Source organism: Myxine glutinosa, chromosome 7 (genome assembly GCF_964187855.1).
Source record: "Myxine glutinosa chromosome 7, kmMyxGlut1.1, whole genome shotgun sequence".
Classification (NCBI taxonomy): domain Eukaryota; kingdom Metazoa; phylum Chordata; class Myxini; order Myxiniformes; family Myxinidae; genus Myxine; species Myxine glutinosa.
Genome location: NC_136267.1, coordinates 23,543,999 through 23,567,151, shown reverse-complemented (window position 1 = coordinate 23,567,151; position 23,153 = coordinate 23,543,999). Strand labels below are relative to the sequence as shown.

The 23,153-nt window shown below is 46.9% G+C and overlaps 2 protein-coding genes across 5 annotated transcripts in view; one reads left to right on the top strand and one right to left on the bottom strand.

Annotated features, from left to right (window-relative positions):
- Nucleotides 1-4,120, top strand: part of KANSL2 (KAT8 regulatory NSL complex subunit 2) — a 64,903-nt gene extending 60,783 nt beyond the window's left edge. For all 4 annotated transcript variants that reach the window (XM_078781371.1, XM_068121940.2, XM_078781370.1 and 1 more), the window contains 2 exons: nt 2,377-2,445; nt 3,097-4,120. In XM_078781371.1, the coding sequence (XP_078637497.1) occupies nt 2,377-2,445; nt 3,097-3,207 (180 nt within the window). In that variant the 3' untranslated portion in view covers nt 3,208-4,120. The remainder of the gene's footprint in view (nt 1-2,376; nt 2,446-3,096) is intronic.
- Nucleotides 4,121-9,319: 5,199 nt separating this feature from the next.
- Nucleotides 9,320-23,153, bottom strand: part of ACMSD (aminocarboxymuconate semialdehyde decarboxylase) — a 92,354-nt gene continuing 78,520 nt past the window's right edge. Inside the window, exon 10 of the mRNA XM_068121934.1 lies at nt 9,320-9,487. Coding sequence (XP_067978035.1) covers nt 9,425-9,487 — 63 coding nt within the window. The 3' untranslated portion in view covers nt 9,320-9,424. The remainder of the gene's footprint in view (nt 9,488-23,153) is intronic.

Sequence of the window (23,153 nt, the reverse complement as noted above, 5' to 3'; positions counted from 1 at the left end):
GCTGTCATACACTAATGTAAGAATTGGGGAAAGGTTTCATTCTTTTTTTAAATTTTAAATCCACCTACGGTAACTGATAAATTAAGGAAAAATAATTTGGGTGAGGCTCCGTTTTTTCCTGATACGTGAAGCTCTGCAGCCCATGCCTGCAATAAACTGAATTTTTGGAACGCCGGCTGCATTTTCCATCCAATCATGTATCTTTGTTAAAATATTATCTACTAGCAAAAGTATGCGGTGTTGCCGGGTAACGCGGAGTCACTTTTTGCTGGGAATATGAAGAGAGGGGAAGGAAGTGGAGGAGTAAATGGAGGGAAGGGGAAGGGAGGGAGGAGGGAGTGCAGGAGGAAGAAGGGGGATAAGGGGAGTGGAGGGGGACTGAACGAAGGGGGATAAGGGGAGGGAAGGGAAGGGGAGAGGTGGAGGGAAGGGGAGAGGTGGAGGGGAAGGGGAGAGGGGAAGGGGAGAGGTGGAGGGGAAGGGGAGAGGTGGAGGGAAGGGAAGGGGAGAGGTGGAGGGAAGGGAAGGGGAGAGGTGGAGGGAAGCAAAGGGGAGAGGTGGAGGGAAGGGGAGAGGTGGAGGGAAGGGGAGAGGTGGAGGGGAGAGGTGGAGGGAAGGGGAGAGGTGGAGGGAAGGGGAGAGGTGGAGGGAAGGGGAGAGGTGGAGGGAAGGGGAGAGGTGGAGGGAAGGGGAGAGGTGGAGGGAAGGGGAGAGGTGGAGGGAAGGGGAGAGGTGGAGGGAAGGGGAGAGGTGGAGGGAAGGGGAGTGGTGGAGGGAAGGGGAGTGGTCGAGGGAAGGGGAGTGGTCGAGGGAAGGGGAGTGGTGGAGGGAAGGGGAGTGGTGGAGGGAAGGGGAGAGGTGGAGGGAAGGGGAGAGGTGGAGGGAAGGGGAGAGGTGGAGGGAAGGGGAGAGGTGGAGGGAAGGGGAGAGGTGGAGGGAAGGGGAGAGGTGGAGGGAAGGGGAGAGGTGGAGGGAAGGGGAGAGGTGGAGGGAAGGGGAGAGGTGAAGGGGAGAGGTGGAGGGAAGGGGAGAGGTGGAGGGAAGGGGAGAGGTGGAGGGAAGGGGAGAGGTGGAGGGAAGGGGAGAGGTGGAGGGAAGGGGAGAGGTGGAGGTGGAGGGGAGAGGTGGAGAGGGAAGGGGAGAGGGAAGGGGAGAGGGAAGGGTGGAGGGAAGGGGAGAGGTGGAGGTGGAGGGAAGGGGAGAGGTGGAGGGGAGAGGTAGAGGTGGAGGGAAGGGGAGAGGTAGAGGTGGAGGGAAGGGGAGAGGTAGACGTGGAGGGAAGGGGAGAGGTAGACGTGGAGGGAAGGGGAGAGGTGGAGGGAAGGGTGGAGGTGGAGTGAGGGGAAGGGGAGAGGTGGAGGCGAGGGAAGGGGATCCTAGGATCCTGGGTTCGAATCCCAGTAGATCGCTGAATTAACGCCAGGGGGGTTGACTCAGCCTGTCATCCTTCCGAGGTCGGCTAATTGAGTACCAGTTCACTGGTAATTCCCTGGTTGTCGTTAAAGGCGGCAAAAAGGGTTGGCGTCAGGAAGGGCATCCGGCCGTAAAACATTGCTTCAAAAAGGGGACCAAAAAACAACAACAACCACGGCTCCCGAAAAAGGCCAACCCCCGCTTTGCGGGGAAAAATGGCCTCTAAAGGTGGTTATTTATATCCGCAGCTACGACGTAGGAAACCTGTCTCACGACGGTCTAAACTTAGCTCATGTTCCCTGCTACTAGTGGGTGAACAATCTCAATCGGTCGAAACAAAATGGCAGCTTAAGAACCCAGCGATGTGATGGTGGACTCACCACATGGTGGACCGCCATTGTCGTAAGGCTTTTTGAACTTTTTTTTTTGGCATGAGCACCTCGTAATTCATCTTCAAAGAGTGTATTTTAACACACACGAACACCAAGTTTTCATTCATTCAACTCCCTTGGAGGTCGAGAAGTATGCATGCAAAGTTTTGGGCTGCTCGGTTTCATGGTTTTGGAGTTATGGACGAGACAGACGCACGCGCACACATACACACACACGCACACACTGCCTATTATTATATATGGGTCGGTGCTTCTATGTTGAAAGCTTCATGTTAATTGCTTAAGCGGTTGCAGAGAAAACGATTTTATCAGCGAATAAAGGTGAAAAAGTGAGGGTGGAAAAAAGAAAAAGAAAATGACGTTCCACTGTGTCTCCCTTGTACTAATTATATTTCCTATCAACTCATTTCTCTTCCTCTTTTCCATGTTGATCATTATGGTTCTTATCAAGCAATGTTTTATTTATTTATTTTATTTTTAGTGGAATTTGCAGAGCAGCTTTTACCTCCTTGCTTGTTCAGTTTGCTTTGAGTGTGACGTTGTGCATGTTCTTGTGCTTTGCATTTTTCAGGACAGCAGCAGTAGCAGGCACATAGATGTTGTTGGAGACATTTCACAGATGTTTTCAAGAGGCACAGAGGTGGGTCCTGTGCAACAACGTGAGATTGTTGTGGATAGTTGTGCTGTTGCTACTACTGCTACGATTACCACTTTAACTGCCCTAATTAATCCCACATTGTGGGGTTTGGATCAAATTTTTGCACGACCCAGCTGGCTAGGCTTGTTATTCCACTGGAGCTGGTTATGGCAGAGAATTTAAATTTCCCCAGGTTTCCCGCAATAACTCACCTATTCTTTGTGAAAGACACCATCGGATATTTAATGCCCACCAAGTAATGTCAGCAGATCTCAACTGAAGACGAATGAATGAGGGATATTTAACTGGTTCTGTGCACATTAATTTTTTTTCTTAAAAAAAAAAAACAACTCACTCACTATCTCACACTCACTCTCTCTCTACCTCTCACACTCACCCACTACCTCTCCTCACACTCTTTCTCAAACACACTTTCTGGCACACCACTCTATCTCTCACACACACACTCACTCTCCTCTCTCTTTCCCCCTCTCACACTTACTCTCTGTATCTCTCATTCTCACATACTCAATCTATGTCTCACACTCACTCGCTAACACACTCATTCTGTCTCTCTCCACTGCTCCCGCCTCACCCTCCTCACCCTCCCTCCCCCCACCCCCCACCCCCCTCCCCACCACACATTATCCCCAGATGGAGGTTGGGGAAGTGATCGAGGGCACAACACAGGCTCGTGATTGTGACTTTTCGAGCCTAGGCATTGATAAACCAGGAGGCTACCCAGAAGAACCTGGAGAGGACTAGATCATTTCTCAAGCTGAATGTTACATACAAAATCTGGGTTAATGGCGAGTTTTCAACCAGACTTGGCAAAAGTATAGACGGTGATACAAATATGAACTAGCTACATTTTTGGTTCAACAGGTCGAAGGTCTTGTGACCTTTGAAGATAATTTTGTAGACCATAACTCGAGTGACAAGCATCTGTCATTGTCCCTTCCACTTTATCTCATGTGACCTTTAATTTCTCATATGACCGTTAATTGAGATCAAACGTAACAGTGGGTCGATATGTCACATGGGCAGAGGCAAATCCAACGACGCAGTCACATCAATATCTATTTTGTAGTTCAATATTGACACTGTCCATGTATCTGATCCAATCTTAAGCAACATGTTGCTATTTGCATCATTTATGAAGTTGCCCATCGGTGCCACTCGTTCAGTGCTACCTCTGCCATTCTGCCTGCCCTACTTTCCATGGATAACTACTCCGTTGTAGGCATTATCATGAATTTTATTTGTCTTTGTATGAAATATTCTTGAGGAATCAGCTGGAAAGTTAGCTTGCTTTGCCAGTTAACCTATTATCACTAAGCGCACATTGTGTAAAAGGAAGAGCGAGACGTCATTCAGTTGCAATTTATTTCTCTCGTGTTGAGTGACATTCATGCTGTCATTGTATTATTGATTGATTATTCCATGTCAAATCTACCTTTGTACCACCACGTTTTGTCTTCCTCCACCCCCAAAAACGGATCATTATGCAGCAACAAATATAGTGATACCAGTTTTGTTTGTCTCTTTTATAGTTCAATATGAATAAATATAAATGTATATATAGAAGAGAGATGTGCGTGTGTCTGTCGCCATTATTCTCAGAGATGGACATTGGGCATTTGTCAAACTTGGGGGTTCATCATTGAGGGTCGGGGAGTGTTTTAGGCAAAAAAAAAAAATTATTAATTTATCTTCACTTCTTCAATCCCACTCATCCCTCCATGTTTTAAAAACAGATGTTCACCACCATCTCTTATCTTCCCCCTTCCAAAACCTTGATCTTTTCTACCCCCGTTAATACACCCCAAATCCACCTCTTTCAAAGGATTTAAGAACTTCATTTCTGAAATACACCTTTATACTGTGTCCAAGGCGGAAAACCCTTTGGGGAGGGGTGGCAAATGAAGTCGCTACAACCTTTGTTGTATGACCCTTATTCCCCTTGGCAAGTTTGGTTGTGATTGTATAAGTAATGACCATATGCATCTTTGTCAGGCAGACAGATACCACATTGCATGCAGTATTTTGGTATGATTGTCCCATCCATAATTCTGGGGGAATTAACCCATTCGTCAGCACCGGTTCTTCACCAGTAATTTAAATTATACAAATTATATTCAACAGGATACACAACGATGTGCCAAATTAGAGTGCATTCCTCACTTTTAATATTCCTTGATTAAAAAAAAAAAAAAAATTGCAAAATTATCTTGACTTTTTGCTTGCTGTAATTTGAAGACCGGTAATGAAAAGGAAGGAGTCACGGGGACATGTACCATTGTACTACAACACACAGCCTCAAATGTACCATTAAAAGAGGTAGTGGGTAGATATTGGGCACGTAGTTAACAAATAACCAATTCACCATTTTCATCTTGATAACAGTGTTTCAAAAGTCTGGAATCAGGAAATATTTTTATTATTTTTTGAGACGATGCCTTTGAGGTGCTCTGGATGTCGTGCACTGATAGAATGACCCCCACATAGTCCATATTCTTGGGTAAAATGCCAGGGGCATAGAAAAGGCCCCTTTTATATAAGGGTATGTGGCAAAGTATAGAAAAGAAGGGACATTCCATTGCTTGTAGAAAATGCCAAGCAATACAAAATAAGGGGCATTCAAAAAATCTCATGTGCATGCTGGACTACCCTTGTGTTTTGAGGAGGAACCAAGTAATGCACTAGTAAAGTTCATATAAAGGGGTGCCCTGCGTCTGGCAAATAAAATACATTTACTTCTTCATGCAGCTGTATGAATCAAATTGGTGCCCCTTTATATATGAACTTTTTTTTTTTTCGAGCCTGGTGTTGGGCTAGCGCAGCGGTTGGGAACCTATGGCTCGCGAGCCATATATGGCTCTTCCGGTGACGGCATATGGCTCCCAGACAATTTTGAGTTGAAAAAAAAAAAATCAGTTTGGAACTGATTTTAAAATACTTGTGATATTTCTTAATAATACTGTGTCATTTTAAAGTAAACAGAAATTAGTTTTGAAGATAAATTTCACGGGTCACCCGTGGGTCGGGTCGGGAACCAATGGCTCGCGAGCATGTCCGCGTCATTGTAAAGGTGAAGAAATCAATTTTATCAGATAGCCAACTAGTTTATCCGCTTCAACCCTTGTAACGGAAAAGATGGCGAAAAGAAAAAAAGACGATGATTACCGTGCATTCCAGGCTGCGTGGACAGAGGAATTTGCATTTGGTGAGAGAGCAGGATCTGCGGTATGTCTAATATGCAATGATAAAATTGCATCGATGAAACGGTCAAATATAAAGCGGCACTTCGATACGCACCATGCTTCATTTACATCGAAATATCCAGCGGGGGACAGCAGGAAAAGGGCATGCGAGGAGCTACAGCGGAGAGTGCAGACGAGTCAGCAGCAACTACGTGTGTGGACCAAGCAAGGTGACGGGAATTCCGCTAGCTTTGCGGGTGCTTTGGCAATAGTAAGGAATGGAAAGCCATTCACAGATAGCGAGTATGCCAAAACATTCATGCTTGATGTGGCCAATGAACTGTTTGATGACTTCCCAAATAAAGACAAGATTAATCAAACGAATAAAAGACATGCCCCTGTCAGCAAGAACTGTGCACGATCGTAGCATCATGATGGCAAATCAAGTCGAGGAAACACAAATTAAGGACATAAACGCCGGGACATACTTTTCTCTCGCGTTAGATGAGTCAACAGACGTTAGCCATCTATCTCAGTGCAGTATAATTGCCAGGTATGCTGCAGGTGACACACTGCGTGAGGAAAGCTTGGCTGTTTTGCCAATGAAAGGGACAACAAGAGGAGAGGATTTATTCACGTCTTTCATGGAGTTTGCTAAAGAAAAAAAACTACCGATGGATAAACTTATTTCTGTCTGTACTGATGGTGCACCCTGTATGTTGGGGAAGAACAAAGGATTTGTAGCGCTTCTCCGTGAACATGAAAAGAGAGCCATCCTAAGTTTTCATTGCATCCTGCACCAGGAGGCGCTTTGCGCTCAGACGTGTGGCCAGGAGCTTGGTGAGGTGATGTCGCTGGTCATTCGAGTGGTCAACTTTATTGTTGCCCGAGCTTTAAATGATCGCCAGTTTAAAGCTCTGTTAGAAGAAGTTGGGAATCATTATCCCGGTCTGCTTTTACACAGCAACGTGCGTTGGTTGTCAAGGGGGAAGGTGCTCAGCCGTTTTGCAGCTTGCCTGAGTGAAATCCGGACTTTTCTTGAAATGAAAGGCGTCAAGCATCCTGAGCTAGACAACACTGACTGGCTCCTGCAGTTTCACTATCTCGTGGACATAACTGGCCATCTGAACCAGCTCAATGTGAAAATGCAAGGTATTGGAAATACAATCTCATCCCTTCAACAAGCAGTGTTTGCATTTGAAAGCAAGCTGGAAGTCTTTCTCAGGGACATTGAAACAGGTCGTCTTCTGCACTTTGAAAGACTGCAACAATTTAGAGATGCATGCTTAGCAAGTGACTCCACTCAACATCTGGATCTCCAGCAGCTAGCTGGCTTTACGTCCAATCTCCTGCAGTCATTCAAAGCACGTTTTGGAGAATTTCGTGCGCGCACTGGTCTTTTCAAGTTCATCACTCATCCACATGAGTGTGCAGTGGACAAAATCGACCTGACATGCATCCCCGGGGTCTCTATCGGAGACTTTGAGCTGGAAGTTGCTGACCTGAAGGCATCAGACATGTGGATGAGTAAGTTCAAGTCACTTAATGGAGAGTTGGAAAGTCTTGCGCGACAGCGAGCAGAGCTGGCGAGGGAACACAAGTGGACAGAAATGAAAAATCTTCAACCTGAAGACCAGCTGATTCTTAAAACTTGGAACGAGCTTCCTGTGACATACCACACAATGCAGCGTGTGAGTATTGCCGTATTGACCATGTTTGGCTCTACATATGCATGTGAGCAGTCATTCTCGCATATGAGGAACATTAAGACCAACCTACGCTCACGTTTAACTGATGGAAGCCTCAACGCCTGCATGAAGCTCAACCTCACCACGTATGAACCAGACTACAAGGCCATCAGCAAAACCATGCAGCACCAGAAGTCGCATTAAAAGTAAGACATATTTAATTTATTATACGTTAAAAATACTATATGGCTCTCAATGAAATATATTTAGAAATATTTGGCTTTTATGGCTCTCCCAGTCAAAAAGGTTCCTGACCCCTGGGCTAGCGGCTAGGGTGCCGGCTTAGGATCCTAGGATCCTGGTTTCGAATCCCGGTCGATCGCTGAATTAACGCCAGGGGGGTTGACTCAGCCTGTCATCCTTCCGAGGTCGGCTAATTGAGTACCAGTTCACTGGTAATTCCCTGTTTGTCGTTAAAGGCGGCAAAAAGGGTTGGCGTCAGGAAGGGCATCCGGTCGTAAAACATTGCTTCAAATAGGGGACCGAAAAACAACAACAACCACGGTTCCCGAAAAAGGCCAACCCCCGCTTTGCGGGGAAAAATGGCCTCTAAAGGTGGGGGTTTTTTTATTTTTTATTTTTTTAAATATATATATGAACTTTTCCAGAACATTACTTGGTTCCTCCTCAGAACACAAGATTCAGATTGACGCTGACGTTTCAGCTGACGTTTTCAGTGACGCTGATTGACGCTGATTCAGATTGACGAACATAATGACGCTGAAATTCGGATTTAAAAATAATTACGTTTTAAATACGAACAAAATGCATTTGCTCATTGTACACGATGTTTATTTGCTCATTTATTCAAGACAATATAAAAGACTTGAAAAGGTAAGGGGGAAAAAAGTATATATATTCAACCCGGACAGGACCACAATGATCCAGCTTCGGAGTCTGATGCTTTATCCATTAGGCCATTGGGCCAGCATGAAGCTGAGAAACGCATTTTCAGTCCTCATGTAAAAGCTGCATGCAGACAAACGATCCCTTATATAAAGGGAGGGGTGCTTTTCACCTTCCTTTGATTTAATGCCACTTGACTTTTTTTTTTTTCTTTGGGGTTTATACCACGATCAGCAGTTTACACCTGGAATCAGTGGTTTAGACCACAAAGCACGTACTATTTCAGATCTATAGAATTAAATCAGACAAAAATGTGCTAAATCGGGGTCGTTAAGAAAAGTTCAAATAAACATACATGCAAGAATTGATGTGTGTTTGTGTGTCAGCGGTTGATAATTTGAGTAATCTTACTATAATTCACCAAATGTCTGTCAGTCTGTCCGTCTGTTCCCAGGTACCGCAAAAACGGCTGAACAGATCGCAACAAAATTTTGGGTGGGTAATCCTGGGGCCCCCTGGAGTAAAATAGGCTATATTGTTTTTCCAATTAGGAAATTTTTCCCAATTTTCCAGTTTTTCCAAACACTATGGAATAATGTTTACCGATATGAACAGTGATGTGGCTTTTATTGAAATTCTACAAATATTGTTTAGATTTTGATTATTTGCATATGATATGATTTAACGGATGTTTATATAAATCGTTTAAAATGAAAAAGCCTTCAATTTCTGATATTTTGCCTTTTTATTTTGACCTCCCAATTTGAGCCCCGCCCATAGGGCAGGACCGTTGCTAGTTCTTATAATGGAATTGTAAAATAAATATCTCTACGATTCCAGTTTTTTGAAACGCTGCAGAATCATACATGTTGTTTCAACAACTAACCTTTGTGAGCCACGTTTTGACAAATGTACTATCAAAGAAAGATTATGTCATTAGACATTGTGGACAGATGATCATGGGTCTTCCCCCCCCCCCCCCCCCCCCCCAAAGCAGTGGGATTCGGGGAGTACTTAGACATTGGCACTAATGGCCTCCTCCTAGCATTGAATTTTCTTGTACATCCTTGTAAAGTCTCATTTCTTTGTGATAGCGTGTCTTTATTTGCATGTGCAAACTTTCACAATATCCACAGGTCAATGCCAATGAGGTTATCTTGCCACCTGGATATGTTCATTTGAAGGTCACTCAAGGTTGTCACGGCAAAGACCTAGAAATTTCAGTGCATTTCCAGCTTGGAGCTTGTCCTGCCACAGGAAATATGCAGACATGTTCCAATAAATACCTTAAATTCTAGAGTTCATACATCCAATGAGAATACGAGTTCACAAGCAACAACCACACAAAATTAGTCTGATTAGTTCCAACGCTTGAAAGTGCTAATACATTCCTGGAGTATGATAAGTTTTCATTTTGTCATGAATATCCTTGAATCATAGCAAGTGAGCTTGTATTTTTAGATGATATCACAATTTATATACTTTGTCTGGAATTCCTACAGCAATATTGCAGGTAACCTCCGCCACCGAAGGTTGACGGAGGTTATGTTTCACACTTGTCTGTTTGTTATGACGAAAATTTAAATTTTTCATCATATGTCATTTGTTACGTGGGAAAAAAAAATAATTGACAAGTATGTTGATCACTCTGGTTTGTGTGTGTTTGTTTGTCTGTCCACTCACTTATACTTGTCTACAGGTCACAATTTTATATTTGTGTGTATGTATATATATGTATTTATATACCGAAGGGAATGTATATATATATACATACACACAAATATAAAATTGAGGAGGAACGAAGGAGTGAATAATTGAATAAATTGTGTTTTAAAATAAAATAAAATAAATCGGGTGAACTGGTATAACCTTTGACCCGATTCAAAGGCGGTATAGATGCGATCAGCCCTAGAGATGGGGATCTGATGATACGCACTACGCAGATCGAGAGTGCTGTAGATGGAGTACTGGGCCACCTGTCGTACCAGTGCGACCATCCCCGGTAGGGGATAGGCGTCCAGCTGTGTAAAGCGATTAACCGTCTGTGAATAGTCGATTACCATGCGTCGGCGATGGGCTTCACTTCGCACCACTAAGACCTGCGCCCGCCACGGCGACCGGCTAGGTTCTACGATACCTTCCTTTAAGAGCTGGGCCGTTTCTTCCGCAATGAATTGCGCGTCCGCTCGTGAGTAGCGCCGTGATTTCACCGCTACAGGAGTGCAGTCAGTGGTCAGGTTGGGGAACAGCGAAAGAGGCTCAATTTCCATTTTCGCTAGTGCACACACAGCAAGCGTGTCAGTTTTTGTTGAAGGAGCGAAGGTGAGCAGAGAGTCTTGATTTTGGCAGTTTAACCATAAGAGGGTTGCAGGCAGATCTTGTGCGACCTGTAGGAATATTTGTGGGACAGAGCCCAGAGAGAGCTGGGGGGGGCAAGGCCAGAGAGGAGTCGGTAGAAGACGGAAAGACCACCAACCTGCCTGCGGTGAGTGAGTGAAAGGCCCTTGGAGTTAGCTTCATCGCGGGAGATTCCAATGATTCTGAATGCTTTGCTTTCAACAGCGTGAAGACGAGCTAGGTGTGAGGCAGGAGCACCAGCCCAGAGGGGAGTCTTTTGTCTTGTCCCTGGGTAGTAACAATAAGTCTGTATAAGCTAGTATTTTCACTGTGTCACCTGCGTCTCATGTGCTTGTAAATAAACGTGACTGCTGTCTTTTTGCTTATGTGTGTAAATAGTAAATAAATTTAGTAGTATTTCCAAACCTTTCTTTGCCTTCGTTTTCCTCTTTGCATTCGGTCGCTTTAGAGTTTTCCATATTGGGCAGCCGCGGTGCGATACGGCCAACGTTTGGGTTGAATCGGGTTCTAGTCGGGGAATAACTGTTCGGTCGCGGTTACACCACCGCTCGGTCAAAATAACATCTTAACCGCGTCCGTAACAATTGGTGTCTGGGAGTGAGATACGGACCCGAAGCGCGCTTAACGCGCTCGAAATTACAAGCTGCTGGAAATTTGTGTTGTAAAGCAAAAACCCGAATTTTGAAATCGCGCCATGGCTGGTCAAGGCGATCGGATGCCGGTGGGTGAGCTAGAGATAGACGGGGTGGAATCGACCCAGGACCTCGGGGAAATGTATATGGAGGATGTGGTTGAGGGGGTATCAGACGCGCAAAATGGCGCTCTCGCGCACGAGGTTACGGGCGCGCAAAATGGCGCCTCGCACATGGCCACGGCGCCCGCGACCGTAGCAGCGCCGCTGGTGGATTCGAACCTTTTTTTCCTGCAAATGAGGGCCCTTATGGGACAAATGGGAGACCAAATTGGAGGTTTGAAAAACAGTATAGAGGCTCAGAGTGAGCAAATGGGAGCAATGAGGGGCGAAATGGGGGGCAAAATGGGGGAAATGGGGGGCGAAATGGGGGAATGGCTAGAAGCTAAATTTGAGGGATTAGACAACGGGATAAAAGAGGTAAAGAATGGGTTAACGGGGGTGGAAAATAGAATGGCTGCCCAGGAGAATCAGTTAGAGGGGGTGAAAAACGGGTTAATGGGATTAGAAAATAGGATGGAAGACAAATTGCGGGAAATAGGGGAGCAATCCGCCCGGGAAATCGAACAGATGGGGAACCAGATAGAGGAGGTGAAAATCGGGTTAGAAAGTAAATTGGATGCTCAGAGGGATGAATTGGGACAGATGAGGGTAGCATCTACAAAAGAGAGGGAGGAGATGAAAGAGGAGATACGACGAGGTGTAAGTGAGGAGGTCTCGGGGGTACGCGAGGAGGTAAAGCGAGGTGAAAAGCGTATAGAGAAAGAGGTGAGGAATAATACGGCTAGGTTACAGGGGGGAATAGAGGGTCTGACGAAGGGAGTAGAACAGCTGACAGTGGGACAAAAGGAACTAGTGGACCAAGTGGAAAAGAACACGGCAATAATCGGGGGGTTAAAAGCGACACAAAAAGACATTAAGAACGAATTAATAGCAACACAGAAGGAATGTCAGATGGTACATGAGGGGTTGACAAAGAAGTTGGAAGAGGTGACAGAAGTAATGGAGACGAAGGACCGAGAGGTGAGGACGCACATAGAAACGGTTAAGGTGGCGTTAGAGGAAGAGATAGAGGGGGCGCACAGGGAGATGAAGGAAGTAAAGGAAAAATTAGAGGAGGTGGAAGAAGGGGTGAGTGAAATTAAGAAGAGACGAAGGGAAACTAAAAAGGAAATAAAGGAGGAGGTGATGGAATTGGTACAAGGTCTGTGCTCGAATCGTGATGAGGTGCTCACAACCAAATAAAGAGTTTGCAGGTGGCAGAGGAGGTGCGGAGACGAGGTGTCAAGGTGAGTGGCGATATATTCGGAAATGTATATGATGTGAGGGGAGCTTCAGTCGGCTTGGGGGTTGTTGTGGACCCGGATGTTCGTGAGAGGCCGTTGGTGAAGTGTGCGACAGGTCTGGTGTGCGAAAAAGGAGGTGTGCAAGAATGTCCGACCATGGGGTGTGTGAGGAAAAAGCGCGCGCCAAGGAGTGAGTGTGCTATCGAGAGTGAGTCGGTCGTAGCGCGTGTGCGAGGGAGCACATGGAAGCGCGTAGTGAGGAGTGTTACAGAGGATGTAACGGGAGAGTGTGCCGTCAAGAGTGAGTTGGTCGAAGCGCGTGTGCGAGGGGGTACATGGAAGCGCGGTGTGGTAAGTGTTACGGAGGAAGTAACGAAAGAGGATGCGCGAGAAAGGTGTGTAACGGACAGGTGCATGAGGAAAGAGTGCGCTGTCAAGAGTAAGGAGGAATGCACGCCTGTGGTGAGTGTTACAGAGGGTGTAACGGGAGAGTGTGCGCAAGAGTGTGCGTGAGAAAGGTGTGTAACGGACAGGTGCATGAGGAAAGAGTGCGCTGTCGAGAGTAAGGGTGAGTGCGCGACCGAGAGTGGAGGTGAGAGTAGAGAGAGTGGCACGGAGCGTGAGTTAGTTGTGACAGGTGAGCGAGGATGTACACCTGGCATGGAAGGATGCACACCTGGAATGGTAGAGCGTGTGTGGGAATGCACACTTGAGTTGGTCGTGAGGCACGTGGTTGGGTGTGCGAGTGAGAGCACACCTGTGATAGTCACAGAGGAGGTGACCGAGAAGGGGGCGCGAAGAGGTGTGTTGGTGAGGTGTGCGAGCGACGAGTGTGTGCAAAGGTGTTCGGTGGTCAGGTGTGTGACCAAGTCTGTGAGTGGAATGAGTGTACCTGGGTGTGCAAGAGAAGGTGCAATGACCAAGAGCAGGGAAACGGCTGGATGTATGAGCAAGAAAGGGGTAGCGTATGCATGTAAGCATGCAGGTGAGGCATCGACGGTAACCGGGTTAGCGGTTAGAGCGACTTATAGCCGAATCGGGCCCTCGGTGCGTGCCGGGCTTCGCGTGCCGCGAGAACCAGCGGGGATCCGAGCCACGGCGGGTTCGAAAGGACCGCCGTACGCGATCCACGCTGGGCCTCGCTTGGAACGGCCGCGTCCGTGCTCCACTAGGCGGAGTGGGCAGCCCAATAGGAAGGGTCGTCATGGCGACCACTTTTTATTGAGACGTTCCGGCAGGTCGAGATCGGGCAATTGGATGGCTCCGCGCCGAGGTGGTGCGTGGGATCTCGGCACGGGTAAGCCCCCGTCCCTGCACCGAGTGCCGGACGCATCCAGCCGCCGGCACCAAAGAACCCGCGTTCATTGCTCGGCTGTACGAAGCCGGGCTGTAGACGTGAATCGGCGCACCGAGAGGATCTAATAAGTAGATGGGTGATGAGGTTAGTGTTTTGGACCCAAAATTAGAAAAAGACAAAATTTGATGATTGGCAAAGGATTGGCAGAGTGATGATTGGTAATGGTACAGTGATTGGCAGATGATTGGCAAAAATTTTGATTGGCTGAAATTTGGTGAGCAAAATTGGTAGTGGAACGCCCCCGATGTGGTGGGATGGCCAATCCACCATCCCTCACAGCGGGGGGGCAAAGGAGCACTAGATTATGGGGTGTATGGCAGTGAAAACTAGCACGGGTGGGTTAGGATATTGTGTGTAGGGCCCTAGAAGATGACATTAGGTAACGTTAAGATTAGTTAGTGACAAGGATACCTGTAGTGGGGATGCAGGTAGGTTAGAGTGGATTATAATGACGTGGTATGTGCTTAGTTTAAAGGGAAGACGGGGAGCACTAAGTTAGCAGGGCAACAGGTAGTTCAGATGATGCCGTGTGAGTGTTGGAGGTGTATTCAAGTGTATTGTGAACAGGTGTGATTGCACAGGTGTGCAACTGAACAGGTGGATGGAGCAGTGCATGAGTGATAGTGATAGTGATGGGTATTGTGCTGACCAAATGGTCCAGGGAGGAGAAGGGTGCAGGTGGCACCAGGTGTGAGTGGAGAGGTGTGCAACAACAGGTATGAGGAACAGGTGTATGGAATAAATGGTAGTGTGGAATATCTGGAGTATTGGAATGGATGGTCGTGGAGTGAGTAGGATGGGAACTGTGGAGTGGAGTGGATGGTGCGGAGGTGTGAATGGGGGAAGAGTGGACCCCCATCACGAATACCCGGGGCGGGTAGTGTAAGTGTTAGGTAGAGGGTATAGGTAAATTGTGGTTGGATATTGGCATCTGTGGTGCGGGTGGAAGAATGATGTTTGGATGGGTGCATTAGTGTTGTGGAAATGGCTGGGCGTGTAGCCTGTTAGTGTGTGTAGTTGGTTTGGGCACTCCACCACTGTGAGGATGTCGGCCAGGTGAGGCCGCAGGTGGGCTCTGGGAGCCGGTAGTTGTGGATGGGGCCCGAGGATCCGGAGGACGGACCCGGGTAGCCCAGTGCCAGAGGGCACCAAGGGGTGACAGAGCCAGGAGGGGCCTTCCCCAGTTAGTTAGGTTAGGGTGAGGAGCTAGGTAAGCTCGGGTGGCAACTACAGTGGTGGAGGTGTGCAGGTGGGTAGACCTGCTGGGAGAGCTACACGCCTCAGCCCAGAAATTGTGCAAGGGCACCGGGAGTTGAATCGGGGGAGTGAGACCCCAAATTGAGAAGCACCACAGTTTGGTCAATGGGAATTGGTTTTTAGAACCCATAGTGTAAGTTGGCCAATGGATTGGCAGGGAGAGACCCCGGGTAGTGTAAAGTGTGTTAAAGTCATTTAGAGGATAGTTAGGAAGAAGGATCTCCTCGCACCATCTGCATCCACTCACCTGAGGTGACAGGTACTCCACACCATGCCAGGTTGTTTGATTATTTTTTATGATGCAAATGTTTGGATTGTGAGACGCATCATGACGTGGGTGTGACATTGTGCTTGATGTTCCATCTCTTCCTCCTTATGAGGATTGATGATGAATTGGGTGATGGCAAATTTTGAAGTAGAGGGATTGTGGAGACGAATTTGGTATAAGGGAAATATGGGGAGACGTGACAGTAGTGACGAATTTGTAAATGTGTAGATTTTTGTACATATGGGGTAAGGGCAAGGGTAGTGTAGGTGACAGGGGGGTGACGTACGGTAGGGACGAGCTTTCTCACTTCGCCCTCCGTACGCATTTCGCCTTGCATTGCCTTATTGATGTGTACCCTTGTGACCTTACCCCTCGCTCATTTGTCTTGTCTCTTTTGTCTCCCACATGACCTGTGCGCCATTGGGCGCCGAGGGGAGCGTGCGTGAGTCCTCCATTGTGCGCCCGGAATTCCCAGAACCAGCTGTCTGCATCGATGCACCACATTATGGACCACATGCCTGTGGCCGAGCACCACTGATGGACCCCATGGGTTGGGGCATGGCCCCTCTGCTGGAACCGGCCATGGGGCCCGAAATCTTGCTGGCGGACCTTGGCCACACGGCACCGATGCCCCACAGGTGAACCACACGTAGTCGGCCCTGTGGGCCATAAATAAAATAAAATAAAAAGGACACATTGGGTGCAAGTTTTAATACAAATAGGCCGCCAGTAAGAAAATGAAAGAGACAACTGGAAGAACAAATAATAATAACCAGCAGAGGGAGCCGAAGAGCAAGAGACCACCTGCAGGGTTAGGGATTGTTGATTTATTTTTATTATTGAACATGCATTGAACACTGATGAACTGTGGTGACTGCACCGATTGGTGCTTGAGGGTGTGTTGGTGCGTTATAGGTGCTTTCATGGTGCGTCGATGCAGAGCAGACTGTCTCCCCCCCAGAAAGAACAATTACAGGTCCTGGGTTAGTTTTGTAAATAAAAATAGCGTCATTGTAAATAATGCTCCCCACCGTCAGTGTATAGTTTGAAGACCATTCCGCAATTCGGTTAACTGTGGGCGTAAGTCTGTTAGGCAGGGTGCAATGGAGCAGCGGGACACATTTATTTATGTTTTAAAACTGTCGCACTCAGGGTCAGGTTAAAAGTAGAGTGAACTACACCTACGTGTCACACTAAATAAAAGTTGTAGGCCCGGGACGTGCCTAAGAGGAGGAGGGTGCAGTGTTGTGGATATGAGGACTGCATTTTTTTTTATTGTGTGTTTTATTATTATTATTATTATTGTATATTCTGCGCCTCCTGCCTCCGGAGCTGTGTAAAGGTCAAAGGGCGTCCCATAATTAGTCCATAAAGCATCCACACAACAGCTAATAATAGAAGACCCCTGTTCGATAGCTTATATCTTATTATGTGTTTTAGGGTAAGGCTGTGTCTCCCATTAATTGAAATACTCCATTGCACCAGTGAAAGAGATAGATTCCCTTCATTCCCACTCCCAAAACTTCCATTCCCCCTTTTCGTCAATTGCCAACTGCATTTTGGGCGGTTTTCTCTTCATCCACCATTGGCCACGAGGCAGGGTTGGGGAAGAAAGGCGGGTCCCCACCTCGTCATAGAGGGGAGGAGTGAGTCAGCCCCACTCAACCAACCACGAACAAGGGGTTGGACTTGGAGAGGGTGTGGAGAGAAACATCGAGGAGGTTCGCGAAGGTTGAGGGGTGGGGCCTATATAACCCGCAGGCAGGGCGTTCCCAAGGCAGAAGAGATGATGAGCTTTTACCGAAACTGTGAGAGAAGTCCAGAGTTGAGCTGCAGATCAAGCCACCGCAACTACATTTTACTGCAGCTGGAGCCACCGCAACTGCAGCCACAGCAGCGTGATGCCTGGACGGCAGTTTGGAGCAGGGCCGCGAAGGGGCGGCAGCTGCCCAACGAGTCAATCGGGGCAGGACCAGTTCGACCTCCCTATCCCGCCAGCCATCCTATCCCGCCAGCCATCCATCTCCCGCCAGTCCTATCATCATTCCCCGTGTAAGTGTGCTCGTAGTCTGTCTTTTGTCTTGTCCCTGGGTAGTAACAATAAGTCTGTATAAGCTAGTATTTTCACTGTGTCACCTGCGTCTCATGTGCTTGTAAATAAACGTGACTGCTGTCTTTTTGCTTATGTGTGTAAATGGTAAATAAATTTAGTAGTATTTCCAAACCTTTCTTTGCCTTCGTTTTCCTCTTTGCATTCGGTCGCTTTAGAGTTTTCCATATTGGGCAGCCACGGTGCGATACAGCCAACTTTTGGGTTGAATCGGGTTCTAGTCGGGGAATAACTGTTCGGTCGCGGTTACACCACCGCTCGGTCAAAATAACATCTTAACCGCGTCCGTAACAATATGTATGTATGTATATGTATATATATATATATATATATATATATATATATATATATATATATATATATATATATATATATATATATATATATATATATATATATATATATATATATATATATATATATGTCAGCCATTAGGGTTTAAACCCCATGACTCAATTGAGTATAACATCTGAAATTATATATCGTGCTTCTGAAAAACTGATTTGAACTCAGCTGCAGGCAGAGGCGAGTGGACAAAATGTGGTTTCGAGGCTCGACGTGCAGGGTGGATCCTTAGCCCAGTAAGCAAGTCCTTGAATGTATGTGCCAAACAGTAGATAATATGCTCGCGACCCACGTACAGGGAAAACATGTCGCTAAACGCCTCCTTCACGAAGGGAATAATTAATTATATATCTTTGTAGTTTCTAGTATGTCTCCTAAAAACAAAGACGTAACCAACCTCGGGAGAAATATAGACATTACATATCCTTGATTGTTAATGTATTCAGCACGTGTATCCAATCATTCATCTACCATTTAGCCTAGTGTATGAGAATATTTACTTCGACCTGCGCTCGGGTCTGATATCTATCTATAATTCCAGTAATCTCTGTCTGTACGTTTGTACGTTTGTCTGTGACCGCTGTTTCTCGACAACCACGGGTCCGATATACTTTTAACTTGCCAGGTATATTGCTGGGGACCCGAGGATGTGCCTTTTCAAGGTTTCATATTAATCGGACAATTACTTACCGAGCTATGTCCAAAAAACGATTCAACCAATCAGAGAGCAGCGAACTATCGCGTGTGCCGAACGTGGCGGGCACACTCTGCCTCGGATGGCACATTTGAGAGCGTATTCATTTATTTCACGTTTGCAAACTATGTTGGCGTTAAACTATGTTTTACAACTAATAAAAACGAATTTGCGATTCATTCGCTTTCCTGCGCGTTTGTGCACGCGATGGCGATTTCTTTACCAAACTCCGGAAGCCGTTCGCTTTGGACCAAACCATTGCATGTAAATAGAGGGGGGGGATTGTCACCACTCGCAAGCCGTTCGCTTTGGACCAAACCATTTCATGTAAATAGAGGGGGGGGATATAATTTTAGATATAGATATAGTACGGGCATGCCCTAGTGTTTAGATAAAGAGCCAAAAAAGCTCAGCCTATCCCATGCTTACATCTGTTTGTCTAAGTTTGGCCTTCTGTAGGAAGGGACAATGGGAGGTGTTGTCGTTATGGCCCAGGTTTTGCTATGTCTTTAGCGCAGATTCTTGTCTGATATTTTGCTATAAATGAAATGACTTTTTGCTTATTTTTCAGCGAGTGTCTTGAGAAATTGCCCGCTGCGTGTTAGGCGGCGCATTCTTGAGCCTCGCTCCACACTGTGTGTTTGTAATCGATTTTATTAAACATTGTTGCTCTGATTCTTCTTCTTCTTCCTTCCCTTGAGGTCTTCGACCGACAATTTTGGTGTCAGAAGTGGGATCATCCAAGTGTGCAGACGAGGTGGACCCTCACGTTCCAGGTCGGGAGGGAGGCCTGCCGGCACCTAATTTGGGTAAGCAATTTTTGCACATCGAAATTGAAGCCTCCTGCCTTGCTTTGGACGTGTGGACCTCTGTCGGCTGTACCACCTGGCTTGCATTCCGAACCATATTTAGTTTAAACCAGAGCAGCAGTGGGTAATGAATCGATTATACAGGGCGCCCGAGATAAGGAGGGATATCCCTCAGGTAAGCTTCCAGCGTGGGAAGCAGGTAGACCCATATGTGGGTGATAGATAATAGGTTTTAAGTTACTCCGGCGTGAGAACTGCGTTTAAGGTTAGGAATCGGGGGGCGACCCGATCTTAGGACTACCAGGAGGGACTAGCCCAAGAAAGGTAGGACGATGAGTATTTTAAGTTAAGCTACGCACTGGATGTGTTGGAGTGAGTACAGGTATTTGTGTATAAGGGAATGAATGATCTGTCATTGCAGCGTGTATTTGTGTTTATGGTGTGAGTCATTGAAGTGTGTCATGGATTGACAAGGGGTTCCCCAAATTGCCTACGGGCGTTGGGCAATCCGGATGAGTAAAATTGGCAGGAAATAATGAGTATGTTATGGAGAGCATGTGTAGACAGGGCTTTAAAACAAGTGTTCAATTACATCCCCACATTAACGGCTCTCCAAATGTAGTAAGGGAGAATGGGAGTGAAAGTCAAAAATGATAGGCTGTCAACCGACTGGGTGTTTATTCAACGGCATGGCCGGGGCTTGTATTTGGCCGACTTGGGATGGCAGAATGCGTTGAATGAAGGCAAGAATGACATGTGATGCGGACGTGAGTCCAATCGAAGGATGGATGGTTATGGTTTCACCCAGTCCGTTTATCTGTCTGTCTGTCTGTGAATGGAAATTGAACTGGACTTCGACAGAAGGCAGGTGGGTGGTCACCTGCTGTGAATTGTGGTGGAACATTTGTGACGTCCCCTAATACGAGGGGACGAATTGGTTTGTAAATGTGTTGTGCAGGTACTTTCTCTGTAGGTAGCTAAATTCTACCTGGGATAAGTTTAGGTGGAGAGGGGAGTTGTCTCTGATGCCTTGCTCCACGGGGCAGGAATATTGTTGTCAAGTCTCATGTAACCTTGGTTAACGTATATCTACGGACAAGAGCTGCACTTTATTTTAGTAAGTGACTGGGAAAGTTTGTTTTAAAAGGTGCCAGCGGAGTTGTTTGGAGTTATGGAGGTCACAACTCGCTGGAACCTCTTTGTTTATGTTTGGCTGACTTACATTGGCTAGTGTATGGGAAAAGGGGGACTGAAAATGCTTTGATTTTTCCGTGGATTGCCCATTGGGCATGTTTAGGATTTAATAGAGTGGTGGAGTTCTGTGAAATATAATGACGTTGTCTTATGGACACTTTGTGAGTGACTAGACACGTGCCTGAAAAGGGAAATTGTATTCATAACTCATGTGGGTTGTGTCTGAAGAAAAGGTTTAAAGGGAAGTGAGAAGAAGGTCATGGAAAGTGCAAAGATGATTGGAGTGGAAAGTCGAATCAGATGGATTACTTGTCAATGACAGGTGACTGCAGGAATTGATGAGAAAGTGGAGGAAAAGGTTATAAAAGTTGATGGAAAAGACAAGAAATAAAAAAGTGGTTAGTTATGGACTGTTGTTTTGTGATAAGAAGGTGATTGGGGGCTGGTGAAGATTGGATCACGGCTCTGCAGACCAGGTGAACAGAACTCCACCAGGTATATGGGAATCACATCAATTAAATTATTGCTCAAAGGGAGGTGATAGAGCAAAATGAAGAAGATTGTCATGTGGACCGCAAGGCTAACCTCCGCTCTTGCAGGGAAATGGCTTTGGGAGGCTCGTTATTTTTCAGATAATTTTTCCAGTGGGTTTATACTGGTGTGAAATTCGCGTATCTAGGAAGGAAGGGAAAAAATGTCCAGGTATTGATAGGATAACAGTGAAATTTTGAAGTGAAGTGAAGGATAACAGTGAAGTGTTAGTGTGTTTGTTGCGATTTTTGGGAATGGCAGGGTACTGTCGTACATGGATAATAGACTATGCATTACTAGCAAAACCTCTGTATGAGGCGACGAAAAACGACCAGCCACGGATGGTGAACTGGACGGACAGTCGAATACGCTGCTACGAAGGACTCAAACGAGCCCTGGTAACGGCCCCAACTTTGGGCCTTCCCGATTATAAAAAGGCCTTCACACTTTTCACCCATGCAGTAGGGGGATTCGCGCAATCCGTGTTAACTCAGACTCATGGAGATAGGGAACGTCCAGTAGCCTATTTCAGCAAAAAGCTTGATGCGGTAGAACAAGGCTTTCCGCTGTGTTTACAAGCCGTGGCGGCTGCCCGATACGCAGTTGAGCGGACGGCCGACATAGTTATGGGACATCCGGTCCTTTTACAGGGACCGCATTGCGTCCATACACTACTACAAACGAAACAGCGAAACACACAGCATCTCACAGCCACTCGACTGATGCAATACGAAACGGCATTAATTATGGCACCCAACGTGACGGTGATGCGGTGTACCATTCTTAACCCAGCGACACTTTTGCCAACAAAGGAGGAGGGAATCCCGCACGTTTGCACGGACGTGGTCCAATTAATATCAACGGTAAGGCCTGACTTACAGGACACTCCGCTACAGGAAGCCGATCATACCTATTACGTCGATAGTTCAGCCAAACGGGCTTGGGACGGATCCCTGTTATCTGGGTACGCAGTATGCTCGGATACGGAGACGGTCGAAAGCGGCCGCCTCCCGCCCACCTGGTCAGCACAACAAGCTGAACTGTACGCACTCACGAGAGCGTGCGAAGTAAGCGAGGAAAAGGCAGTAACAATTTATACAGACTCGACATACGCACACGGAGTGGTCCACGACAAAGGGGCCATATGGAAAATGAGAGGGTTCCTCACTTCAGCGGGAGCACTCATTAAAAATGGGGACTTAGTGCGAAATCTGCTTCATAGTATTATGCTTCCACGTGAAATAGCTGTAGTTAAATGCCGAGGTCACCAGCGTACAGACGACGCTGTGGCCCGTGGAAACGCCCGAGCCGACGAAGCAGCAGCACTAGCGGCAAACCAACAAGTTGGGTATAATATGCCAGTAGTTACGCGCAAACAGGACGCTAAAGCGACTGCCCAGACAGACGTTCCGACATCCGCACCTACAGAGTTCGATGTAATACAATTACAAGCCGCGGCCTCAAACGTAGAACATTAAGATTGGATTAAATTGGGAGCTCAGCGCCCCGCAGAAGGACAAATGTGGACGATTAATGACAAACCCGTGGCACCGCGAGCTTTATTGCCATGGTTGGCACGCATGGCGCATCAAAATGGCCATGTGTGCCATAGGGGGGTGATGAGGCAGGTCACTTCCGCCTGGGCAGCACCAGGCCTTTCGACTGTGGTTACCATGGTCTGTCGCTCGTGCGCTATATGTCAACGGCATCGGCGCCAGTGGATATGGCAGCACTTGAATTACCTATCATGGATGACATGCTTCTAAAGTTTTGCATAGGTTTGTCCCATGTGGCACGCAGCATACATGAACGCGTTCGGGAGGCCCTACCGGAGCCAGCAAGCAAGCCTATCCACACCTTCGAGGCAGGAGATTACGTGCTGGTGAAGCATTTCACCCGTAAGACTGCGCTCGAACCAAGGTGGACGGGGCCATACCAAGTTCTTCTGATCACACCAACAGCGGTGTTTTGTGAGGGCAAGTCGTCCTGGGTACATGCCACACATTGTAAGTTG